General features: G+C 45.1%; 1 protein-coding gene across 3 annotated transcripts in view; it reads left to right on the forward strand.

The window, feature by feature from the left end:
* The window catches only part of CALN1 (calneuron 1), a 133173-nt gene that overhangs the window by 64828 nt on the left and 41115 nt on the right, over positions 1-27230 (forward strand). For all 3 annotated transcript variants that reach the window (XM_061470330.1, XM_061470331.1, XM_061470332.1), the window contains 2 exons: positions 9284-9427; positions 20932-21044. In XM_061470330.1, the coding sequence (XP_061326314.1) occupies positions 9284-9427; positions 20932-21044 (257 nt within the window). The remainder of the gene's footprint in view (positions 1-9283; positions 9428-20931; positions 21045-27230) is intronic.

The following is a 27230-nucleotide window of genomic DNA, read 5'->3' on the forward strand; positions in this document are numbered from 1 at the left end:
TTCATATCTCAGTGACCTGACATACTTTCTGCTTCAGAAATGTAAGTGAAAAAAAGTAGATCACTTAGGTAAATTTGTTCAGATCAATGGGCAGCTTTCAATTACCCACTTACATTTCTAGTGGTGGACATTTCATATTTGCTTTACAGCATGTCTGCCTGATTTCTTTGGCTGGAAATCAGGCTGGGCATGGAAAAACCTGGGACCAGCATGGTGACCTTGTCTTTGACCAGCATATCCTGGGGTGGCTTGTGTGGATGCACACCAGACTTTTTGAGGTTAACTTGGCAATACACATTCTGAAAATCCCTTTCATTTTCGTCCCAGTTGCAGCCTCTTGGGCTGTAACCCATCCCAGCAGAGCGTGAGCTAGAGGAGCATCTCTGGGGTTATGAACAGGATTTAGGGAGGCAATTTGTCTCAGTCTCACTACTCTGACTTTGCACAGGGTTGCAAACCTGCTTGGGAGCAAATTTCCAGCTGTTTGATGTCAGCCTGAGTAGGCAGAGCTCCCCGTATGATTTGTTCATAGCCCTGGTCTAGGACAATATCAGATCAGCAAGACAACAGGTTGGGCTCAGAAAGTGTAGAATAATAGCACTTGTCCCATATGCCAGGACATGCGGCTGGATGCTACCCAGAGATAAAGACCACAGCAATTCCATTCCCCTCCAACAGATCTTAATGCAGTATCATAATAACTTCAGGTGTTACGGATGTATCTTCAGCCACAGAGAATGAAAATCTCAGATAATGTAGCTCAGGGCAAAATTCAGATTTTTTTTAGTGATTTGCAGAGTTTTCTGTTATCTGAATATGGAAATACTTTGGGATTGCTAAAAAAGCCCCGTATAAATGCTGAGGCTGTATCAGTTTTGCTGTGGTGCATTTTGATGCTTCCTCTTCCTAAACAAGTATGTACCAATGATGGTTTGCAGGAAGGGTGGGAAAAGCTGTCTCAAATTGCTTTATACTTTGTAAAGCAATAAGCTTGGACCGAAAAGCATGGATGGAGCTGGGGAGCTCAAGCTGATTGTAATTCTTCCAGTGGAAACATTTTCCATCAGGAAAAAAATGCAGATTTGATTACATTCCCTGTTGAAAATGGCCATTTCATCTGAAAATAATAGAAGAGCTTCATTTCAGTAATGCTGCAATATTTCCTTTTGAATTTACAATTTCACTTTTAGAAATACTAAATAGCATGGCCATGAAATATTAGGACTTCACTGCAGTGAAGCCTGTTCTGAAAACTATTCCTGACCAGGGATGATAGATGAGCCTTGGTTTTGTTACACTGCAAAGCCACCGAAAGAAAAGCAAATTGAAGGGCAGATTATTTCTGTATTTTCCTCACCTTTCTTTCTGCTGGAATATTTTATATTAACCCTTTTTGTCCATTGTGGCCTGTTCACAGCTGCTGTAAGGCAGAAGAGGCAGCGCACAACTGAGCTGCCCAAAACCCACCCAAGCACAGGGTTGTAATTTACCACCTGGCAGAGCTCAGGTTTTGGGCAGTGCCTCCATCACATCCCTCCTCCCTACAGCCAAGATTGCTCCATCACCCATCTTTTTCTTTCTCCTGCAATGAGCTTTTGCATCTGTCTGCATTACCAAGAGCTTGCAACTTTTGCTCTTTTGTGGTCTTCAGAGCAGTCTTCTCTCTCTGATGGCAATCCTGAGTCTGTTTGGGTAACTAAGGCAATTTCTAGTGTAATTAATAGGTGTCTTGGAGGCAGTGGAGCATTGGTGCTGCAAGGTTCAGGTAATGAGGAGAGAGGCTCTGCTGCCAGGCTGTTACTGGTCTCTCAGGGATTTGTGGACATATGAAGCTCACTTTGAGGTGAAATTGCTCAGTGGAGTTTGGACACTATAGTGATTGTCAGCCAGAGATGTACCCATTTTTACTGTGCAATTGGAAGTGAAAATAGGGGGAAAATAAATGTCTCAAAGCAAGGGAAAGAAAAAAGAATTTAATTCATTGCATTAGTTTGAGTTTCTTACATAAATAGCAGAAATCACAGTTTGTCTCTGGCACTCAGACCTAGACAGTATTTCTGGCATTATTGAGTGCTTCCCAGAAAGTTCAATTTCAGAATGGAGCTAGCTCTGCATTTTTCCTCCTTTTGAGTGAGGATCGTTGTTTGTACGATGAAGCTCATATTCCTGTAAACAGTGAAGAGGGTGAACTGGAGAGGGTGCATTAAAGTCGGATTTGGTTTGCTGAACTCCTGTTCACAAGATATGCTCTCAGTGAAGCAAATTATGTGTTATAATGGCTTTGGCTTTTAAGGAGAAAAACTGTCTTTTTCTGGGATAGAGCAGATTCTGGCACTTGGGGAACAGAAAATGCAGAGGTACGGGCAACTTAGAACTGAAAAACATTAAATCATAGGAATAGTGTGGTCCTTCCAAGGGGCAGTCTGTCACCTTGGGTGGTGATACCATAGAAACAAGTAGTGGGAATAAATCCAAGGGCTGGGTGAAAAATCTGTTGAGTGGAAGGGGATTTAGGGGTATGCAGAAGGGGTGCTGATCCCATCCCACCTGGAGGAGTGTGTGGAAGAGCAAAGAGTAATATCTCACGTTGGACTTACACGTATATGGGCTCATTTTGTAAGTCCTGAGCAGCCAGTGCCAGGGACAAAGATGTTTCCCTGGTCCTCAGTATGACTGTAGTAAGAACATATTAATGTGCCACTGGGTAGCCATGTGGAAGCTAATTAAAAGCAGAGGGACTGGGAAAGTAGTCGAACTCCAGTAGAATTTGCTGCAGGTACTGCCTGTCCTGACTTGAGGGTCATTCTGTGGTGGGAAGAAGGATGCCAACTTATCATCCTTGTCAGAGTCAACTCTCCAGGTGTTCAAGACACTCGTAACAAATAGGTCTCTGCAAAGCTATTTCGAGGACATTATTCTAAATGGCAGGTACCTGTGTTTGAATATTGGGCAGTAAATTTCCAGCAGAGAGTACTCAAAGTCTAATTAAGGCACCTTTGCAAAGTCTAGAGAAAGAGCTACAAATGACGGGAGAGATTATATTTCCTAGGCAGTTATTGCCAAGCAAGACTGCAGACTGAAACTCTCATTTTGGTAAGAAATGTATTAAGACTGTTCTAGCAGTAAATCAATACAGGATGAATATTATATATATTATTAAAAAAAAAAAGAAAAAGATGGGCAGCCATTATCTCTTCATCATTAATGTGAATCGTCCTTAAGCAATCATGAATCAAATCACTCTCATTTTCCAAGATGCTCCAGGGTAACATCCTAAACTCATTACCTATTTATGTCCAGCAAACGTTTCGCTTCTGTTGATGAATTGAGTATTGATGTCAATAAACCAAACCAGCAGCTCCCAGACATTATAGGCTTAAGTCTAGGCAGCTTAAAAAATGTATTTGTGAAGTTAAACAATTCTCTACGTGGCTTAGCTGTTCCCAGGAGAATAAGGACTGTGCATGAGGTGCTTTGAAGTGGTGTAGTGTCATGGGAGGGAAGCCCTGCTTGTTTCCTGGATTAAATTCTGGCCAGAGCAGGGGAAGTTACAGGGAAGAGTGGAAGTTGCTGTTTTGCCAGACTCTTCTGACAGCCGGCCTTCAGCACGGTGCTTCCTCGCTGTCCCCGTGGGATGCTGCAGGGCTCATGCAGTCCCACGCTGCTCAGCACGCACCACCCGCCGAAGGATGCAGCCACATTTACTCCTCGCAGCCTTGTGCAAGGGAGTTTGAGCGCTACTGTCCACGCTAGCCTTCCCTCAAGGAAGTATCCACAGGTATTCCCGGTGTAACCCCTGCTGCTTGCACTGAAGGCTTCCATTTAAAAGAGGATCTAATAGCTGCAGATAGCCTTTCTGTTGTGCATTTATACGGTAATGGAGTGCTCCCACAGGTTACTTGGCAAGTGCTAAATGCGTTTGGGAACAAAACCACAGGAAATGTCATTTCCACAAATCATTTTTTCCTGGGGAAGGAAAAAAAAAAATCTGCCAAATTATGTATGAAAAAGCTCCACTAAGGAAATATAAGACGAAACACTTGGTTTTGGGGCAGACCTTTCTGAGCTGAGATTCTTTGTCAAGTTGACTAGCACCAGTTTGTTTTGCCTGTTCAACATAACTGTGTGGATTTGAGCCGTTGTATTACTAAGGCCAGTATCAAACCTGGGTGTTTATTCCCCATTTCCAGCTGCAGCCTTGGTCCTCATGTGCTTTTGGCGGTGCTGACAGGACTTGGTGCCAGCACCTGAGCAAGATGCTGCAGCCCTTCATGTAGATGTGGCTCCAGGCTGCGGTGAAGGAGTTTGATCTGGGGATGCTGAACTGTTTTGCTGTGATTGAGAAGAACCAAGTGAAATATTTTGACACTTTCAATTGGAATATGCTGGGGGGGGGGGGGTGGGGGGGTGTTCCATTAGATGAAAAATGTAGTTTTTTTGACACCTTGTTGCAATTTGCAGTGAAAAAAACAAGCGTAAGAATAGCAGATGGAGGGATGGAAATTTCCATCTTTTTTTTTACTTTTTTTTTAAAACAGACATAGTAGTTAGAGACTCACTTAACAGTTCACTCGAGGACATGCTATTTACAGCTTTTAGATCATTCAATTTGTACTTTGGTGCCCAAACCTGCAATTAAGTGAATGAGATGACTTGCAAGATTTTGGGTGGTGGTATTTCTTCTCTTATCATACTAATGAAAATAACAATATAGGACTCTTGATTGTAATTACTGTGCACTTTGGGTGTGGTAGTTACAGTGTAATTACAAAATTTATTGTGGGGATATTTATACCCAGTGAAATAACCTGAAACCATCTGTAGTGCCTGAGGGGAGTTTGTGGACCCCGATGGCTGAGGCTCAATTGATTTTCTGGAGCATCGTGATTCATTCTCATTCAGGAAGCAAAACAAAAATCATGATCGTTGCCTCTAGTTACCAGTCAGAGGGAAATCATCTGTAACTAAACCTGCTACTGATCATGGAGAAGGGATGAGCCGGGGAAGGGAGCACAAGGTCAGGGTCCTGCTTGCCTGAAGCATGGAGAGGTGTTTTGTAGGGAAGGGCTGGAGTGGGTGTGATATGAGCGGGTGGCTGAGGATGTGTTTCCAGATGCAGATGGAGGCAGAGAGTTAACGACTTGCTAGGCTGGCTGTCAGGTCTATGACACAGTCTTGTTTTTGCCCTTCAGAAAGGTAATATAAAAAAATAATCCTTTTCCACAGTTCTTCCTTTCTGTCTTTCCAAGGAGTGGGGGGTGTCATTGAATGGCCATGTGCTCTGTAATAGGGAAGCTGGAAGGTGCAGCTGTTGTATGTGAGGAAAGAGTGAGAATGAATTAAAAGCAACACACATACAGCCTTTGAATGCTCAGATAACTCCGAGAAGTGATTGCTGTGCTCTCGGCTCCCATGGAATATAAATCCTCACCTCAGGAAAACCATTGGGCAAAACTTGCCTGAGGGATGTGCCTTCACACCCAGCTCACCATACTTGCCTCAGCACAGCTGACTCTCAGGTGAGAGCCTTCTGCTCTGGAATCTTATCTGATTCACACAGCATTCCTTCCTTTTTGCTGGGCTTTTGGTCCTGGTCCTTCTTTCCAGCCTTATATCAGTTGGGAATATAAATAATTTTGTGACCACTGTCCCTTTGAAATCAAAGTTGTTAGTTAGGATGGGGCCAGATGCTGATCCCTTCTCTCCCCTTGCTCACTTGAATGATGTTCAGTGTTAAGCATCGTGTATGGTCCATCTGACAGAGTTTGTTCCTCTGCAGCAACACTACTTGCTGATACTGTTTGAATTAATTCTGGGAGTGAGATGGTTTAGTGCTGCCAATAGTCACTGGCTGTTGGGTGAGCACTTTGATGTTGAAATCACCTTGCACAGATGAGCAATATCACTGTTCCCAGGACCTGGAGAAATTGAGACATGATGAAGAGCCCTCAGGTCCAAGCCTGGGCTCTTTGAGAAGAAGTGATGTTTTTTCAGGCTCAGGCCAGTGCCATCATCAGCAAAACGGACTACTTTCTGTTTTCTAAATCTTTCTGTATTTTCTCTTCTTTTTTCTCCTTTCTCCTCCAATATAGTTTGTTTCAGCTGCCAAAATTTGGGACTAAAAGAAGTTATTAAATAGTGGAAAGAGAAATAAATATCAATATTTACTAACTTCCCAGGGGAGGTGTATCTGAGTAGAGGTACGTGGTTGGGTGTAGAGGTTCTGCTGCCATCCAGGCTGGGCAAGGGGCAAGGTAGCTGCTGGGACAGCATTGCTTTAAGACATGCTATCCTGTTATTTTACTGTTCTTTCTAAAGACAAAACGGAGCTCTGCTTTTCTGGATCAGTATAAAGCATCCCTATGCAGAGCAGCTTCCAGCCGAAATGGAAGAGGTCTCAAGATTTCTCCCAAGCCCTGTCAACGTCTTTGTTGACAGATTTCCTCCATGGACCACATCCGCTCCCAGTTCTCAGCCAGAAGCATCAGTTGCCATGGCGACTTCTTTGGGAAAGCCATATGGGGAAAGTGCTGATGTATTTTTAGCTTTGGGTAATGAAATTGAACAGCTGGAAATAAAGGTGAGGGCCAGCCAGGCTGCTACAGGTTCATGGACCTCTATTTGGGGCCGGCACTTTGGCAGCACTGGTGGGGAGATCTGGTGGTGCTGTGCTTGGGAAGGATGCTCAGTCCTATGTCTCACGCTATGGGTGCTGTGCAGGACAGCACCTGTGAGTATGTGAGAGGAGAAAGAATCACTATAAAGAAAAGATGATAAGGAGGTGGTGTTACATGTAAAGATAAAGAGGAGGCACTGACTGAGGTCATAGCTCCTTCGTGTACAGTGTGTTCAACCTATAAATAGCTCTTCAAATATACCTCTGCACAAGTGGTATTTATAGAGTGATGAGTGAATGCCAGCTCCATTTGATGTCAGGAGTCGATTTGTGAAAGATGTCTCAGGCTTGGTCAAAAGTCCAGGTTTCTGAGAGCTGTGGAACAGAGCTGGACCCCAAATGTGTGGGGTTTTCACCTCTGGTTGAGGCTCAAAGGTTGCAGTGCTGTTAAATGCACCTTCTGAAATCAGTGTATCTGGAGAAGATATTCACTGGCGTTCAGATATCCTACAGCATTGCCCCTGTACAGACGTAATTTATTCATGCAATTTGGATCAGTCTAACTTGCATGCAAACTTCTCTGAAGATAGACTCCTATTTTATTTTCTAAAACACTTCCTCAGCTCCCTGCAATATATTTGGTTCTTTCGTTTTCAGCTGTCAAAATTTTATTTTAAAATTAATTGATTTTGATGTAATATTTACTGCACTTTAGCTTTCAGCACAGCATATGAAAATAGATTTCACTACAGCTGGCAGTGTCTAATGGGATTCGTTTCTACTCCAAAGGCTCTTTGCATTATGTGCCGATACTTCCAGCCGAGCTTGCTTTCAACAGTCTCCCCATACCAGCAAGCTTACACCAGCTTGGGCTGGCAGGGAGACAAGGTGAAGTGTTTTAAGCTTGAAGAAGCTACAGTTGATGCATCCCTAAACCCAAAGTGTTGGTATTATAGATCTGGCCTGATATTCATTGAAATTAATAGGATCTTCCCCTTTTGCATCAGTGGGCACTTTGACTGGATTAAAAATTGATCATATCTCATTATGATAACCACATCTGTGGTGAAGATTTAGCAGTAGGTTGCGGAGGTGCCCTGGCCCTGGCCCATCACCAGGGTATTACACACAGCAGAAAGCAGCGTGTGGAAATTGGAGCAGAATTTGCTAAGGCACTGGTGTTGTCAAGGGAGGTGGCGAACTTTGATGTGAGGTGATTTAGAAACAGCTTTTGAATTGTAAAGCTCTAAATAACTTGTTAGAAAGACATCACTGAACCCATTTCTTGGTGGATTATTATGGTTCCAGCTTTTTCCTGTAGCCCCACTGCAGGGGGGCTGGTTCCTCTGTGGTATGTAGGGAGCAGAGGGAGGTGACATGCTTCTGGTCCATGGCAAGATTGCGAATATTTTCTTGTCTGAGGCTTAATGCCTGAAGTACCTAGGACTGGCCAAACTTTTTCCATCCAGTCTGTTTCCTGACACAGAATAGAGCTTTTGGTTTTTAATTCCCCTCTCCCCCCAGAATAAAAAATCCCCGCTGTGTTTTCCCTCCCAATTCTCCAATGAAATGTTTTCACATGAAAATTAAACTCCTTTGAGCAAAGCTGCAGTGGGTCCCAGCATGCTGGTTTCTCATATATCCTCATTCCCAAAAGAGGTAAGATAAAGCATCCTGTGTTTTCCTCTCCGCAGCATGGGGCAAAGGCTGTTAAACCAAATGTAAGAAATCAGCACCTCTTTCTCTCCCCACCTCCAACTGAATCCTTCAAGTAAACAGGGTTGTAACAAACTGAAATGTTAAGGTTCTCAGTCTGGCGTTTGCAACAGCCAGGTCTGGGAGGTTTGGTGGTGGGGCTTCAAGAGAGGTCTGTGAGGAGCAGGAAATGTGTCTATTACAGGCTGGAGGGGGGAAAAGACAAGTCAGATGTTGGAAGCTGAGCCAGGCTGAGGAAGAATGATGGGAGCGATTCCTTTGATGCCATCAGCATTTTTATTGATCTGAGGCTGTTTATTGCTGCAAAACTAGAGAAAGGCTGTGAAAAGGAGAGATGTCAATTGCCTGGGTATTGTTTAAAAGATACACCTTCACATTCATTGGACAAGGGAGAACATGTGCATCCAGGCTTCGGCTGCAGGGTTCCAACCCTGCAAAGGAGGCAGTCAGCACACAGCTATCCCTGTGCACATAGTTTTGTTGGAGAAAGTTAGAGCTTGATCTGCCCATGTGACATAAAGTAAATCTGCCCTGCAGATACGCTGAGGGGCTGGGAGAAGAGCTGCTGGAGAAACGCCTGGGGCTGGGTTTGCTGTGCAGCCATATGCGGGGAGACTTAACTGTGGATGAGGATGGGGTACAGTCCAAGGCAGATGCTGCAGAGAGGAATGGAGTTCAATATGTAATGAATAAATAATGTCACAACAGAAAATAGGTATTGTAAATGTGGATGCTCTTGTGTATATCCATCTCCATACAGAGGTGTGCATGCGTGACTGCATACACACAAGTGTATATGTATCATGATGATGCTGCCTTGAAATGATCAAATAGGCATCATTAACATTAGAAAAGGCACTGTATGCTGCTTCTGTGTCCCATGTGTCCAGATGCACTGATCAGGGGATCCTCCACCTTATGAACTCATCTTTTCTTTGTTCTCCTTTACAGAAATCCGTGAAGCTTTCCGGGTGCTGGACAGGGATGGGAATGGCTTTATATCCAAGCAGGAGCTGGGCATGGCAATGCGTTCCTTGGGATACATGCCCAGTGAGGTGGAGCTGGCGATTATCATGCAGCGCCTTGACATGGATGGTGAGTCCTCACTGTTGATCTCTGTTACTGGTGGAGGGCAGCCATTCCAGGTGCATTGCAGCCTATGGTTTGGGCTCAGATCATTTATCATCACCAAGAAAGGTCTGAATAGAGAGCTGTGAAACTTTGCCTTTTATCACAGCAAGGAAAGGGCAGATGATAGTGAGCCATCAACCTCCTGTAGACAAACCTCAGGCAACTCACGCAAGGGAGATGGAGCATCTTTTATTTGACCAGCTGATACAGCTGGGTGAAGACAGCAGCTTTTGCAAGGCTGTTGCAGCTTTTCTCTGCACCCCTGGGCAGCATCTGGCCCAGTGATGCATTCTCTGAGATGATCTGAGCACCCAACAGAGAAGTTCTGCTCTATCCCATGGCCTCACCACTCTTTGCAAGTAAAAAATGCTGTGGATGGGAGGCTGTGCTGTGTTGTAATGAAGTGTTGATGGCTTTAGAAGGAGAAGTTTAGAAGGGTGGAATAATTCTGAGCAAAGTCCTGCTGTGAGAACTCGTCAAACGATTGCTAAGAGGTAATAAAAGAAACAGAACCCACCATTAACAGGAAGAGAAAAATGCAGCATCAGGATGCTGGAGCCAGGGAGGACTTGTTAACTGCTGCAAAGCTACAATCAAAGCTGATCACAATGAACGGGCTGTCTTTAAAATGTCCTTGGTCAGAGCAGGAAGGATGCATGAAGTGTACAGGGAAGCTGGGATGCAGATCCAACCTTCTCCCACCCCTCTGCAAGCAGCTACAACAGGGTGGAAACACTGTGCAAAGTTAGATGAAATCAAACTGGAGCGCTGGACGCAGTCCTGGTCTGAAGGGGGATGCTTAGCAAGTCCATGCGATGCCAGCATCCTTGGGGAGACTGCTGAGAGCAGAGATCATGGGAGATGGTGACAGCGGGAGTGAATCTCTCCTACCTCCCTGGGATATCCAAGTCAAATGCTCTCACAAGATGCACAGTACGACTATATTCATCAGCCCAGGGGGAGCAGAACAGAGGCTGTCACCCTGCTCGAGGGTGTTCAGCATCTCCCCTAGACAGGCAGACAAAGTAAAGCAAAACCTGGTGGATGCAGAAGATCAGTTGTTGAAATGATCTCACTCCTAAAAGAAAAGATCGGGGCTGGGGGGAAATCCATCATTTGAAAAAGCACTTTCTCCAAAAATTATTGTTTGCACCTTGTTACGTTCTGCCTTTCCGAGCAGACCAGATGATTTTGCTTTAGGTTTGTAAAGGCCAGCCTCAGCATGGTGCCAATTCATGGGGTCTTTTACTGAAACACTGTGCTTTTTTGGAAAAAGAGTGCTGTGGAATTGGCTTCCAGTTTTGATTCATCTCCAGTTATTCCCTGACTCTCAGTCTCACAGACTTGAGACTTTGGCACTGTTTCGTATACAGTCCTAGTGTGCAGGGACCTGTAATCGGAGAGAGGGAGTTAAAATGTAGAGTAATGGGCTGCAGATGGAAGGTGTTAGATTCCTGTTTGAGACTTTTCAGCAAGCTAGATGTGTTTTCTGCAGAGACGGGAGGCGATCCTCCATCTCTTCCAGCTCAGCAGTTCCAACAGTTCCAAAGACACAGTCTGGTTGCACTGGGTGTTTTTATTGCTCTTACATCTCAGCTGCCTGTTGTTGCAGTATTTTGAGCAGAGGGTTTGGGGGCATGACACAAGTCTGTGCTATGTGAAGGTCAAATGGGCCATACATCAAAAAGAGACAAGGTAATGGGAAATTCCTTAGGCACTGAGCAAATAGGGGAATATTATGTGGAAGATTTACCTTGCCTGCAAATTGAATTAATGCTCTATGGCTTGAATTGTTATTATATGGCTTATGGCTACTTTTCTCTGATGGATTGTCTTCTTTTTTTTTTTCTTTTCTTTTTTTCCTGGGATTTAACTTGAAATATGCAGTGAGAACCAACAATAGCTTCCTTCTTCTTTTCCTACTGTGTGTAAGCATCATTCAGTAGCAGGACTTAAACCCAGTGAGCTCCCAGGGATGCCAGTCATGCACTGCACCCCCAGGAGCATCCTCACATTCCTTGCCCCGTACCCCTGCTGAGGGTTGCTGAATTTTTCCAAGGCTTTGGCTCAGCATCAGGTGGAAGGGCAGCTTGGCTGGATGAAAGGTCACGTTCAAGTAGGAGTCCCCTGTGGCCAGGAGAGAGAGGAGGGAGGCAGTAATCCTGTGCGTCTCCCGGCACCTGACATGAATTACGATGTGGCGGCAGGTAGTGCAGCCAGACTCTGTCCCTCCGCGGAAGGCTGCTGCCAGTGTCTGCTAATAATGAGGTAATACAATTGGCAGGGGTTTCTATTTAATCTGAACCAGCCTGAGCAGACCTAGTGCAAACATACAGTTTTCATCAGAAATTACCTTGGGAGTGCATTCTCATTGCAGGATGGCAAAGTCTCTGTATCTGCCATGGCTTATTTAACAGATGGGCTTCAAATAATGAGCAACCAGAGTTGGTCTGAATTTGTTTTTCATTGCAAACCCCATTTTCCATGGGGATACATAGGGAGGCTCAGCTCTGTCTAGGTCAGGATTAGGTCTTTTGTGTGTTTGAGCAGGATTGCTAGGTTGGACAAAGAACATTTTAAGAGGAGCATATGCACTGTATGTTGGAGTGGGTTTGTGGCTGAGCATAAGCTGATATGACAGGAGTGTTTCACACCTGTATGTCACCTTCTGCCACAGAGGATCTCATTGAACTCAGTGAATAATGCAGCGATCAATTCCAGAGATGCCCAAGGACAGTTGCTTCTGGGGCTGTAGTGTGCTGCTGTTCAGTAACACATAGTGAGCCTCCAAATCAGAGCAGAAATGAAGGTGCATTTCATAATTCATTGCATTTGAATATAAAATGTAGTTGGTTAGAAAATGCTGCTTGAACTTAAGTGAAAATGGCAATTGCACATCCTGGATTTTGCCCAGCAACTCTTCATGGGTGTCTTATCGCTTTTAATGCCTCCATGTGTTACCACCAGCCTTCCTTCACAGATGACATGACAGCAGCCCTGGCATTGACAGAGTGGGAATGGGTGCAGTGAGGGGGTTTGCCCTCACAGAATGTGACAGGGTAACGCTGAGGATGTTCAAGAGCTTCCAAATGTCCTCTGGGGCTCAGAATGGCAGGAGGGGACTCCTGCCTGTTGGGATTGCTAGGAGGCAGGTAGTCCTATGCCCTGAAACCCATGGCACATGGAGAGTTGTGGGTTACTTCTCTGCTGGGCTGCGGTGCTGTGGCACGGCAAAGCTGCTGCAGGGCTGGGGAAGAGATAGAAGTTTAGCTAAGAAACAGTACAAAGGGACTTTAGGATGTCTTGGGGCTGACAAAACAGAGCAAAATGTATTTTCCTGCATACAGGCAGATGCAAGCTCACCGCAAATCCTGTCCTGAGAAGCATCAAAACCCAGCTTCTCTTACCCAGGGGCAGCTGTCCAATGCTCCCAAGATGCTGACTACAAGGTTGTCCATTGACCTGCTTTTTTACCCCAAAAGCTGAGGCAAGTTTGGGCCACTGGGACAGGAGATATTTGGTTCCTGTGATAGGGTAAGGGATGAATAGTGGGAATTAGTGGTGGCACATGTGAAGCCCTCAGCCTTGGCTGAGGACAGTCCACAGCCCTGCAAGGGACCACACTCCAAGGTACATTCTGTCCCGTTCAGCTTCTCTGAATGCACTTATTTCCAGGGAATACCTAACTCTTGCCAGTCCTCACTGAAGGAAGTAGAGCATCAGAGGCTGAAGTATCCACTGCACTTCCTACTGCCTTCTCCACCTTTCCTTCTTTGCTGTTCTGCAAGGTCTGCTTCACCCAAGTGAAAAGGAAAGCAGCAGCTGCAGGGGATATATTATAGTTGGCATAAAAAAAATGTATCAGGGAGAAAAATGGGAATCTACTTGGAATATTTCAAAGTCACAAGATGAGTCTTATAAATCATCAAACTCATCGTTTTATGAACTACTGGAAGGTGTTACAGCATTGCTGTGATGGGAGAGATGAAAGTACCCAAACAGAAGGGAAAGAGATTTGATTTTCTGTGCAAAAATGCCTCTTTTGGGGAAGGGAGGCGAGGAGTTGTGGCTCCATCATATATTGGAGCATGAAATTCACACGAGGCCAGAGCTTTGCTTACATCTTTGATAAAAATGGTTCATGATGGTATTGCAGCAGAAGGTTGTTTAGTATAGCTGGGCATCTCTCCAGTCTGCTGTACTTATAAGGACTGACTGTTTGCTTTTGATCTGAATGTAGAGGCCAAATCTCACCTTAGTTTATACCCTTGATTTGCTTTACTCTAAGACATAAATTATTGCATGAATGTAAATATCGCAGACTATGAGAGATGCCTACAGTTCTGTCTGCAATCTGGAGAGTGACCTGAAGTGTTCTGCCAGAATGTGGAAAGTAAAATATTTCATATATTTATGTGCTGGAAAAGAAATTATTTGTAAATTCTTCCAATTGGCAGTAATGCTAATAAAAATGCAGAGAAATGGCACATTAAATGTGTTGCCTTATCTGGGATGCCTGCTCTTTAAGCAGACTTTTGCGATAAAATAGATGAATGTGTGACTTGAGTGTCAAACTGTTTCATTACAACATAAGACACTTTTATCTGAGGAATAAAATAAGCACTCAGTGTACTAATTAGAGGAGCAGCTGGTTTTCGGTATCCTGGAAAAATGACTTCAGGCTAACACCAGAGGAAAGAAACCTCCAGTGTGTCAAATTGTTTATTATAGTATAAATAGGAAATACTTTGATCAAGCAAAAGACGAGCTGGTTTCATCAGTGTACAAGTGAGCTACCTGTTACCTTTTATCACATTATGTGATGTGTCAGCAGTAGTAGATAAATCCAGCTATGACATCCTTGTGAGTAATAAAAGACAGGGGCAAGAAATCCCAATTTAAAATGGTGCATATTCCCAAGCTCCTCCCAAGGGCTCTTTGTAGAGCAGGGGGGTGAAGATGGGAAAAAAATAAGCCAAAATCCCCACCCCAAAACCACAAACAGTAAAAAAAATCCCAAGCACAAACAGGCTGGGTGGAGAATGGGTTGAGAGCAGCCTGAGGAGAAGGACTTGGGGTGCGGGGTGAGGAGAAGCTCTCTATGACCCGGTTTCAGTGTGCGCTTGAGCCCAGAACCCCCCCGTGTGCTGGGCTGCACCCCCAGAACGTGAGCAGCAGCTCACGAAGGGGATTCTCTGCCTCTGCTGTGGTCTGGGGAGACCCCCCTGCAGTCCTGATCCAGCTCTGGGGCAACAGCACAAGAGGGACGCGGAGCTGTTGGAGCGAGGCCAGAGGAGGTCCAGTGCTGGAGCGAGTCCAATGGAGATGGCAAACAGAAGTGCCAAGCTTTCCCCTGGGGCCTGCAGAAGGCGAGTTCCTTGCTCTTAGATGTTGCATTGCCCAATATTTGCTTCTGTCCATAAGATCAGCTTGAGCTGCTCTGTGTGGGACAATGGTAACATCACAGGCTGAAAACATGTTCTCTTTTTTGTCTCTCCCTCTTCTTATTTTTGTTTTAGTTTTTGTTTGGGTGGTTTGTGTTTTTTTGTCTTTGTTTGGGTTTTTTTGGTGTGTTTCGTTTGGTTTTGTGTTTGGTTTGGTTTGGTTTTTTTTCTACTTTACTACCTGGACAACTCCTTGTGTTTCAACATTTCAACATGAAGCTATGTAAACCAGCCCAGGCTGCTGAAGGTAGACCAGAAACTGCTTCTGTGTTTAAAATGCAAAGTTAATAGGAAAAGCATAGACAAGTTATTGCAGACTTTGTGTTTGTCCTCAAGAGCCTCTGATTTTCATATGAGAGAGATGATCTAGCAACATTTAAACGTGACTGTCCTTTAAAGTGTGCTGCTGAGCTGAGAAATTTGGTTGGCGAGATGGATTTGATGAGACTTGTCTATATTTATAGAGACCACATTCTTTGTGTCTGCTTTTATTTGTAAAATGGGGATTATCATATTATGTATTCCTGCTGCAAAGAATGAAGAGTAATTATTGCTACTGGTGAAGCCAGTCAGCTTTGCAGTTCAGTATTAAGAAGAGGTTCATAAGTAGTAGCAAATTCTGTCTTTGATCCAGTGCATGGATGGCTGAGAAGGGAAGGTGATGCTCAGTGCCTCAGTTTCCCCACTGCAGAACAGCTGTGTCATCATTGTATGGAGCTTTGTCTCCTCATTTCAACCAGTTTCATGGATGTCTATAACTAAAAGTGTTTTAAAAGTAGAAAGTTTTATGAAAGACTTTCCCTAGCTGTCGTTGAAGTTACAGATTGAGGCTGTAATTAGGCAGAAATTCTCTGGGTTGTGCTGGGGAAAGGTTCAGGCTGGTGATGGGGTTGTTCTCCTCTGACCTTAAAATCTCTGAAGCTGAGATACTTGTCTGGAAATATCCTGTGGCTGGAGCTTTTCTGTGCACATCCTCTGCATCATTTTAAGACACAGCAGCAGCAACAGTCTTCACCAGACTGTATTATTACTGCACAGGTTACTTTATGGGCACAATGACACAGACTGGGACAGAGAATCACTGCAGCTAGCTATTAAGAGAATAAAAATAAACAGGAGTGTTGTATGCGCCTGGGACCCAAGCTGCAAAAGACTAGCTCATTAACTTTAAATATATCACCTAGCTGCACTCTGGAGGTCAAACTCGAAGGAAAAAAAGGGAGAATACTTATCAGTCTCCATGCAGCAGATCCCCATCTCTGTTTAAATGTGTGCCTCATTTCAATGCCATTACAAGAAACTTTTAAGGAGGAGGAAGAACCCCATTGTCCTGAGACTGGCCACAGAAAAGCCTTATTTATGAAGCAGTCAGGCCAGATTAAACAGGCTCCCAGTTTAAGGCACAAGGCTCTGAAACCCAGGTGTAAGTCTCTGTTGTGCCCTTGTATATAGGTGATGCAATCCATGCGTGTTTTTCCCCCTCTTTCTTTCCCTCTCTTGATCTGTCTTTCTCCAGCCCAATGAATATTTAATTTGCGCTCCAAGGGAGCCACTCCAATGGGAGATGTTTGGACAGACAGAGGTCGACTGAGGGCTGGGGATCGGGGCTCTCTCAAGGGGATGGAGGATGAGATGTGTTCATGCCACTGCTCCTCTGAGCATTTAATTATTCCTTCAAAGCAGAAGAGCTCTGGCAGGAGCCAGGCAAGAGCCCACGCACAGGCTGCTGCTACCTGGGACGTGGGGATTTGCCTTCCCACCTCTGCTTAATCCCTCTCTCCTCTTCCAGGTCTGGTATGATTTGGGGGTGGTCTGCTGCACTCTTCCTGCCTGGCACATCCAACATGGGCAAGCCACTGCTGATGGTAAACCCTGCTGGATTGGGACAGTTGTGTTCTTCCTTATGAGGATGCTGATCCTTCCCTGTGAGGGTGCTGAGGTCCTGGCACAGGGTGCCCAGAGAAGCTGTGGCTGCCCCATCCCTGGCAGTGTTCAAGGCCAGGTTGGACAGGGCTTGGAGCAAGCTGCTCTAGTGGAAGGTGTCCCTGCCCGTGGCAGGGGGCTGGGACTGCATAAGCTTCAAGGTCCCTCCCAACTCAACCCATTCTATGATTCTATGATCCTATGATTCCATGATTCAGCACCCTCTTTCTGTGATAGAGCAATTAGTCAGGCTCACACAATTGCTCCTGTGGCCATTGACAGTGCATCTATTTGCTATTCCTTTTTATTATCACATATGCCTGCTTTTTGTCATAACTGAGACAGTGTCTTGCAGGGAGCAAACCTTTGTGGGTATCAGAAGCACTTAGTACCCAGAGGATGCTAATGGACTAGTAATGATAAGCAGACCTGATTTGTCTCTGATGATGTGGCCAGCAATGTTCTGAGTCATAGTTTTAGTCATTCAAGGTTCAGCCACATGATTGCTAACCCCCTTCTGACTCTTTGACATTAATGCTGGGATTAAGATTAAGAGGAAACATTATGGTAGAGAAAAATGTTAGGGCATAACTGTTAGTAAATAAATAGATGTTCTAGTTGGTTAAGGGAGTTAAGAGGTTTAGGGGTTAGTGATACAGCTCAGCTCCACTGTTTTGCTAAGGTCACCCACACAAGCAGTAACTGTCCCTTGGCTAATGAGTTGTTACTCAGGGATGGGGTGGCATCTGGACTACATCCTGCCCAGAACCCCTCTGGTCCTTGCCCACCATGTCCCCTAACAGTCTTCTCCTGCCCCAGCTCTCCCGCATTACCATCCCTTGAGGTTTCCCTGCCTTCTGAGTTTGTAAATAAGTTACTGAATGTGTGAGTACCTTCATCAGTGACTACAGCATGGCTCTGGTTTATAAACCATGCTTGTATTTGTAGCTAATGGGAGCAGGGAGAAGAAAATAGCTGCAACTATCATTGGAGGGAGCACAGTCCCCACATCCTGGCCATAGTATTTCTCCTGCTTGTGCCCCATCTGTCCTCGAGGTTGTTTTCCTTTAGTGTGATGAGTTTATGCTGAAGTAGTTGCAGACAGATGGTGGGGAAGGATGTGAACACCACACACATAAATTGGCCAGAGGGGACAGTGAGAGACTGGGGCTTTGTGATCGCTGCTGACAGCTGTGTTGTTCAGGGCTTGCTGGACGGCTCACGGAAAGGAGCAAGGGAAGGTGAGAGCAGTGTAGACAGCACTCATGCTCCAGCCTGGCCTTTACTCTCCCTTTTTCCCACCCCTTAACCCAACTAAAAGTTCATTTCTGAATAAGTTGCACATCACTCGCTCTGGATATCAACTACATTGAGGCAAGGAGCACATCTGGAGGCACAGCAAAGCCGAACGTGGGGTTCTGCGCGGTGTTTGATTTGCCTCCAATGCAGATTCTCAAGCAGATGCTTGATGTGTGCATCACACATCAGCTTGTAGCACACTGTGTGTGTGACTATGGCAAGGAGGAGGAGGAAGGCATCTTTTGACTGTGCCCCACACAAATTTCAAGCTGAGTGGTCTCAGCATCCGGTGGGTAGCCTGGATGCTTATAGATCCTGCAGGCAGTGTGGGTATTGGACATTACCTGGTTATGCCATGGCTGTGGAGAGCAACCCCCTGCATTTTCACCTTGCAACCATGCAGAGTTGTGCTGGGTGTGTCTTGGAGCCTACGTGTTGTTTTTAATAATTTTTCTCTCCTGGCTTTTAAATACTGTAAATGGAATTTGCAGCCAAAATTCTGAGTTCTCTTTCTTGGTATTAGGATGCTGCAGTCTCCTGAGATCCTGACGCCAGGAAGCTTTGTTTTCTGCAACTAAAAACAAATGTTAAAGGGATATTTCTACCAGGCAAAATGTTTTGGGGTCTGGTTTCCTTGCTAGTTAACAGTTTTAATTGAAAAAGCAGTCAATAAATGGATAATGCATTTTATAATGGCATCTTTCTTCTGAGGTTGTGGAAAATGCTATAATTAAGCTGATAATTAAACCCTGTGCAGTTAGTTATGATCCTTGGCAAAGGCACAGGGAAGCCATGAGCAAGGGTTTGTCCAAAGTCTTGTTCTGAGTCAGACACAGAGCCCAAGAGTCCTGGCACCTGCTTTCTCCTGAGTCATGTGTAGGACTAAGTCCTGACTCTCCTCTGTGGATGAAATGACATTGCAGAAAATGCGAATTGAATAACTCAGTGTCTTGGGGTCACATATGGATCGACAAAATATATGCAGGGGCAGGTACTAGAATTCTTTAAAATGCAGATTGTTTTCTTGCTAATCTGTCTAATTTCTTTAACCTGATTTGCATGATAGTGTATGGGTTTGTTGCTGCCTTTCCTTTGATGTATTGCAATGTAAATCACCCCAAATCCACTGTCACCTTGCATTACCTTCCCCAACATGATCCAACCTGCTGTGACTGATACAGTCCGACTTGATGCCATAAACTGATGCCTCCCGTGGGGAAGCAGAAGGAACACATTTTCTCATAGCCCGTAAACGTTTTAAAGAATGGCTTTCCAAGTGGTGGATGTCCACCCCTTTCATTGTCTGTATAAAGAAATGAGCTCCATCCTGCAAAAGCTCAACCCACTCCAGCCCCACAGAACTCTTCAGTGTGGGCTGAGTCCTGAAAGTGTGAGCAACTTTAGCAGTTGGATGGGCTCCTCCTGCACGTTACAGGATCAAAGCTATTATGAATCCCTGCTGGGTTTCCTTTCAAAGCCCCCGCCAGGGGCTCACCCCCAGGATATTCACTCTTGTCTTCAAGAAATTACAGGCAGAGCCTAGTAAATAGAGATCAGTATTCTGGCAAGTGTTTTGACTCTGCTTATTTTCACCCTGTGTTTCTGCAAAGATAAGGACATGCAGAGAGTTTAATCAGTGCATACGCTCAGACCAAGCATATGAAATATAATAAGAAGGACAGATAGGAGCAGCATGCGGTGCACGTGGTGAAGCTATCATGCAGGGCGGCTGCAGGTACTGCAGTCAATAGTGACATTTTCATAGTAGTCCTTGCATTGATCTGCTTTAGCCTGATGGCTTTAGGCACTTCTTTTACCCCTAATAATTTAGCAACAGAAACTACATGGAGAGGTGGATGCAGTCAGTTCCAGATGAATTTGAGCAAAAGACAATTTGAAAGTCTTACAGTTGCTGATTCCGCTCCCAGACAATATAGCCACCCATATCAATCGGCCTAATAATATGTAGGACGATACATCTATGGACTGATAGACAAAGGAGAGATACAGACATTGAACTACCCTGCTCAGAGGAGCAGGAATTTTTAAGAGCCTTCAACAGGCATGATTTTCCCTTCTTTTTTTTTTTTTGCCATTTTCAGTAAGCATTGCAGAAGTTCTCTGAGGGGAAAGTAACATTTGACACAAGGCTCAGATATACTTCAAACAGCCACGTGCCTCATTTACAAAATATACAATATACTGCAGGGGCTTGGGGCTGCATAGGCTCAGTTCATTAACAGCAGGAGCAGTCTCCTCTTCCTGCTAATGGTGCTGAAGCTGTGTCTACACTGCCTGCTCTACATGCTGAGTGCACAGGGCTTCTAAGAGACAGATGCTGATGGAAAGCTGAAATGAAATGCCTTCTGGATTAGTCTGGTTCTTCCCTCTGTGTGTGCTCCCTTGCTCTAAAGAGCGGGGTTGGCCCTGTAAAAGCTTTGCAGAGACCTGTCTGTCTGGCAGTTCTGTAGAAAGGAAGAGCCTTGGCCATGCTAATGGCTGCTGTCCTCCTGCCAAGAATGGGTTTTCTGAGAAGTGACTTGCCTACAAGCTCCAGCGCTGAGGAATGATCTGTTGTTCATCATCTCTGTTTGGGTCCTGTCTTCAGGTCTGGATATACCACAAGAGGGGCCATTCATTGGGATATCAATGAATCTGGGTCTGTAGGCGCCATGAAGTTGTTCATGAGGTGCCATAGTGCATGTGTGGGTCCATGATGTGCATCAGATCCAGAGCAGCATGTTGGGCAATGGCACTAAGTGGTACTTCAGTGAAAACATTGATCTTTTTCTTTCATTCCAGGGGATGGCCAGGTTGATTTTGATGAATTTATGACTATTCTGGGACCTAAGCTGGTGTCATCGGAAGGCAGAGATGGCTTTCTGGGAAATACAATAGACAGCATATTCTGGCAGGTAAGTGATTATTTTTAAATGCAATTTCAGCCAACTATCAATAGTTTCCAGAATTGATCTGTTGAGAAGCATGAGATGTTTTGCTGAGCGTGAACGGTTGTGTAAAGGCTACTGGGGTCTATCTCACAATATGCTCTGCAAGACCACTCTGGGTTCCAGTGCAAGTTTTACCCATGATGTTACCCTGAGGTGGTTTGGTCCTGCTGTCTTCAGGCATCAGAGGGGAGGCAGGTCTAGCAGTGGGAGCTGCCTTATGTCTGTTGCACAGTGTGATTTTAAATAGCATTAAACCTTCCTGGAAAAGCAGGGACAGTCCAGGCTCTTATGGTAGGGAATAAAAACCTCCCAGAACACAGTGCTGCATGGTTCTTGCCAATGGATTAGATATGTGGCTTCCTGTGAGATCACTGCTCATTTCACTGATCATCCAACAGCCTCTGCTTGCTAATAAACTTTAGCTGTTACCAAGTTTATGTAAGTCAGAAGAGTGAAACCTGGATGTAAGCGTTTCTGTCTCCTTTTACTACCCTCCACCACTGTCCAGACTGAATTGGGTGGAGTTTTGTAAAAGTCTTTTAAAAACTTGTTCCTGGCCTCCTGACGTGATAGAAATTGAAATCCTGGTCTGGATTCTAGCATTAGGTTGTCAGAGCAAGAGTTTGGCATTGATGAAGCTGCAGTGATTTGTAACATATCTGTGTGGACATGAGAGCTAAACATACACCATGAGGGGCAGGAACGTGGTAGTCATGAATGTTTCATTGCCTTCATTGCACCTTGCAAGCCTCATCCCAGCACGTGAGCAATGGGGAGAAGAGGAAGCACCATCACTGTCCCACTGAGCCATTGGTGCTTTCCAGACCCCCCGGTGGAACTGGCCTTGCTGGAGCTATTTAAGAAGCAGAAATACCCACTGGGAAGATCATATTCACAGGCTGAATTCTCTGATAGAGAAGCAGACAAGTCTGGAGCCCTCCCTAAAATTCAGCTCACAGGTTAACTTGCCACCATTTAGTGACCCTTCAGCCTTTGTAAATGCCTGTGGTGGCTTTGCTCAGAGGAAGCAAGGCAGGGAGGATGTGTGCTCTGGTTTTAGAGCAGCAGGATGCTGGGTCTGAGCTTTCATCATGCTCTTTCATGTGGTGGGGACAATGGCCCTTGTGCCCCTAAGGCTGCAGTGGGATGAGTGAAAAGAGGGCAGAGGCTTCAGGAAAGCAGCCTCATGATGGGAAGAGACAGCCCTGGGGGTTATCTGCAGGCAGCAAAGCTTTGGCTGAACTGAACAAGTGCTCCAGGGCCTCAGGAAAAATGTTTATGGTCTTTTACTTATAAGGGTAAAAATACAACTCTTTACATAGCACTTTCCTGGATTTCAAAGCCCTTGAAGAGAAGATTTAATCTCAGATTTCAGTTCTCCTGGGGTAGGAGAGCTCATGAAGAATACAATAATTTTGCTGCTTATTCCCAAAGAAAAAGCAAGAAAAACCTCACATATGGAAGTGTCATTCAGGAAACAGGTTCCCTCCTTTGCCCATTCCTACCTGGCTTTACTGAAGCCATCTGCAGGGCCATAAGTCACCTTGTCCTTAAGCAAAGCATTTATGCATCTGCATTATCTCCAGTGGGATTATGTCTGCATTGAAACAAAGCCCTTTTTGGAACCGGAGCTTGGCTGTGTTTCCATATCCCTTTGACATGCAATTTTCACATTTGTTGGATGGGAATGGCAGGGCGAGGGGTGAGTCTGGGCTGCTGATAGAGCACTTCACCCCTGCAGCCATCCCCAGGGAATGATTTTAAGGATGGGATAGTGCCACAAGCCTGTGGATGTGACCGGTGCTAGGTTACAAGGACAGTGAGGGTGGGATAAGAAGAGACTCTGGTGTCAGCTGGCTGGGCAATGCTACCATGAAACCTCACCCCAACGCTACAGGCAGCAAAAGGCATCTTGAAGAGGCTCTTATACCAGTGCCAAGGGGAGAGGGAATCCATGTTGGCATCCAGAAAGTTCCCTCTTCCATCCAAACGGCTTCTCTTCAAATGTCACTGTTTTGTCTCTTGGGGTATTTGTGCGGAGGGTCCAGCTTTTACGATACTGTGGCACTTTGTGCAGATTCTGTTCCAAGCGTGCCCTAATAACACTTTAAATAATGCAGTGACAGAGTTAAATAATAAGCAAGAGCAGAAGGAGGGTGGAATTCAAAGGAACAAGTGAGGGCCTGGAGATGCATTTGCAGATGAAGCTGTGAGTTGGTGGGGTACAGGAAGGCAGTTCTAGATGGCAAAAGCTGCAGAAGGAAAGGATCTTACAACAGCAGTGGGGCTGCAGTAGATGGGGAAGGGGTAGAAACAGAAGAATAGAGAAGAAAGAGAGGGATAAAGTATGGAAGAGTCAGGCTTGGAATAATAGAGAAAGGGTACACCAGTCCTATCATACGTGTGGCCTAAAGAGCAGTGGTCAGCCTGAGAAAAGCAGGATTCAGCTGAGACCTGAGCATCGGTAGGGAGTGGAGATGTGGAGGGTCTCTCAGATGTATTTTCCCTCCTTGATTTCCCATGTGGCCTTTAAATTGAGTCATATGTGTGTGTGTTTCTTTCTCAGGTAGCAGCAGCGATCAGTTCTGCTCCAGTTAGAATGGCCCTCTGTGGTCTCTCAGCCGGGTTGGGAAGTATTTAAGAGGAGGGAAAAATCATCCTGCAAATACTATTTTAAGCCAAGTCAATATAGACCATCAATATCAGGAGAGCTGAGGAAACATGGACTCTGTTCCATCTCACAGAGTCTCTTTCCCAAGTGGGATGCAGCACACACCAAGCAGTTTTGTGGAGAACACCCCTGGATGCCTCTTGCTCTATTTCCAAATGGTTTTATCATCCTCCTGCCAAACGCATGCAAGTGGAAGTAACATGTACCTGTGCACAGATATCTTTAAATGTCTTAAATGTTTAAGAGAGTCTTAAGCTGTCTTGAATATTTTTTCTTAAATCACAGCTGCCTGGTAAGCATTAGCCAGTCCTCAGTGTACAGGAGAATTGTCAGGAGTAGTTTAAAGGCTGGCAGCACCCAATGAGACCCCATTGTGTCTGGTTTGGGGCAGACATGCCATGATATGCTTTCAGCAATGATTCAAGCATCCCCTTTGACTGCTTCCAAAGGGTCTGCGTTTATTATATAGGTGAGATTTTGGGAGTATCTATTGAACCCTCTTTTGGAAACCAGTGGGAAGAGGCCTGTGCAGGGGTGCTGGACCTACCAGATCCCTCACAGGGTTTCTTCCCACTTCCATCTCCATCATTTTCCCTCTGTACTTCTTAAAGAGTGGCCACCCATCACTCTCTTCCTCTTCCTGCCTTCTCCGAGTTGCTCCTGCTTGTGCTCACACTTACTGTTCTCAAGCTGGTCTTCTCCAGTGTGTCCATCAATGGTTTTGCAATGATGCAGTAGCTGTTTCATGGTCATGGAGATGCCACTTGATCAATTTTAAGGCATGAGAATTTGTTTTTCCAGACCTCAGGGAACAGGAGTCTGATTCCAGTTAAGCGATGAGAGCTGTGCTTTGTATAAGTGAGTTTTGATGCATTTCCAACACATGGCATTCAGGACTGGAGAGCAATTTAGATCAAGAGCATTACAGAAAAGACAAACATTGCTACTGGTAAATATTAGCTCCTTTTTTTGGCGAACAGGCTTCAAATCTGTCCACTGTGTCCTGCTATTCTGAGCCAGTGAGAGGGATGAAAAGAGAGGAGAAACTGGGATTTCATATTCATTTACAGTTTTTGCCCAGATTGTTTCTAACTGCAGAGACCTTCAGGCACAAGTGTTAAATTGTTGGCAGAGGATGTGTTGTAGAGGATCTCCAGACCCTGGGGGTAAGCAACAGAAGAAATAATAATCTTGGCTTATAGGCTTTTAATTAAAATAAACCACTCTGTCTTGGCTAAAATGCTTTCTGAAGTCAGAACAAGTTTGAATGGTGAAACAACAGCATCTGCATCGGCTGCAGGATAAATTCTGTGCCTAGCAACACTGATGAGATTATTTGGAAAAGTCAATACTTTGCGTGATGATCATTTGAGAAGCAAAACGTTGCCTGTTTTTATTGGTTTTCCTTTTCTTTTTGCTGTCTGCACACGGAAGCTGCACAGAACACCATTTCAGCCTATGTGTTGCTTGTGCAAGGGTATCTGGAAGCTTTGTCCTGCACAAGGGGGTGGCATTGAGTCATCAACTCGGACATGGTGCCCATTCATCACATCAGGTATCATCTGGTGTAATTCATTGGTGTTCAGCAGCAGGCTGGTTGGTTTGGGATAAATAAGGCTGCTTTGCAGGTGTGGGAAGACTAGAATACCAATGCAGTGCTTCGGGCTGGGGAGATGCTGCTCATGGAGCTCATTTTTCACTATAGAGATGTCTCTGCGTTTTTTTGGGGGGGAAAGACATAGGACTGGGGAGGCAGGTCCTGCAAACAAAGCAGGTCAGCAGCTGCTCATGTGTTCTGTGCTTCGAAAAGCCTTTTCCCCTCTCCAGTTTCCCATATACCTTTAGCTAAGGGAAGGAGTACACTGGTTTTATGATCTTTGGTGGATGAGTGGGTATAGCTAAAGCTAGATCCTGTCACACCCCTGTGCAAGGAAGGAGGGATAGCCAAGGAGAGGCCAGAGACAGCAGAATCCCCAGTGCTCCTCATCCAGCAGGCTCAGCAGCATGCACCAAACAGTGTTTTGCTCCCTGGATGCAGGAAAATGGAGCAAGGACCACATCCACGTGCATGGTATTGCATCTGGCACTGTCTGGGAAGGGGGCTTAGGGAGGTGAAGGCGGCTCAGAGCGGGGTGTGAGCACAGGAGAGCAGAGGGACATGGCTGGGATGGAACACAGGGTTTCATGTTCCCAGCATGGCTGCTGATGCTACAATGATTTGCTGTGCAAAACTGCCCATCCGTAATCAGTTGCCACTACAAATGCAACAGCGTCCCGGGGGAGAGATCTGGGCTTTCTTGATCTGGTCAATCAATTAGTGGTTTAATAGAGTGAAATGAAGGAGAAAATGTCTAGGAACCTCAGTGGCACAGGGCGGAGTATGGAGAAGCTGTGTTGGGTGATGGTGTAGGAGGGAAGGCAGGGGACAAGGAGCCGTGTCGAGCTGCACTGCCTTTAGTAGCGCCTGGCTTGTTGCTAAGATGATTTTGCTTAGACAGGGATTTTTCTTTATGAAGTCCAGTAGATAAACCTAATGCAATTTCTCCCAGTATGTGAGTTTTCTCTTATCCCTGCAGAGGAGCTAATGTGATGATGGCAAATTAGCCTTGCTGGAGCTGCAAAGAAAGCATTTGAGTCTCTGTGTGCAATTTCACATGGTAACAGATCCAACTCTCCCCCACCACTGCAGACCATGGCATTGCTGACATAACAGCTTGCCTCTCATGGAAGGGCTGGCCAGGCCAGCCACTTCTAGGTTGAAATTCAAGGGGTCTGCTTTAAACATCAGCCTCAGATGCATCATGCTTCAAAAGTGCCAATACTTCTTCATGATGCTTCAAAAATGCCAATATTTCTTCATTTGGTATAAAAGAAGTCTGGAAAAGTGGCTCAGATGGAGGCATGTGCACTAGGGACATCTGAATGCCATCTGATGAGTCCCAACAAGGGTTTCAAGTGCCTTTTTGATTTATGTGCTGAAAGCCATCTCTGACAGTGCTGAGGCTATTATTAGTAGAAGGAGAACAATTCTGGTTGCCTTATTAAATCTTCTTTTGTTGACAAAGACATTTTCATGTTGCACTCAATGGTGGTTGTTGCAACACAGTGAAATCCTTGCAGGTGACTTCTCTTTGTTTGTAGTCTGCATATCCAGCACTGAAGTCCTATCATAGCTGCTAGTGTAGATGTGAACATTGGAGAGGTTCATGGCCTAGATCATGGTTGTAAGGCTGTCCTTGGGCAGTGAGACATCCCTGTAACCCCTATTCAAGTGTATGAACTTGCCAGCAGGCAGGAGTGAGCAATACTGTTTGGGTGCCCTTACTGTTACCTATTTCTATGGAGGGACCTCTTTTTCACCAGCACACATTTTCCTGTGTAACAAAATCAGTTTTCTCAAGACATCAGGAATAATTTTATAGCTCAAACCTGGAGACAGTGGAAATAGCAAAGTTTTGAAAGTGGTTGTGAACCAAAGC

Source organism: Pezoporus flaviventris, unplaced genomic scaffold, assembly GCF_033815535.1.
Source record: "Pezoporus flaviventris isolate CSIRO_AGI_PZ_B2104156 unplaced genomic scaffold, CSIRO_AGI_Pfla_v1 ptg000063l, whole genome shotgun sequence".
NCBI classification, from domain to species: domain Eukaryota; kingdom Metazoa; phylum Chordata; class Aves; order Psittaciformes; family Psittacidae; genus Pezoporus; species Pezoporus flaviventris.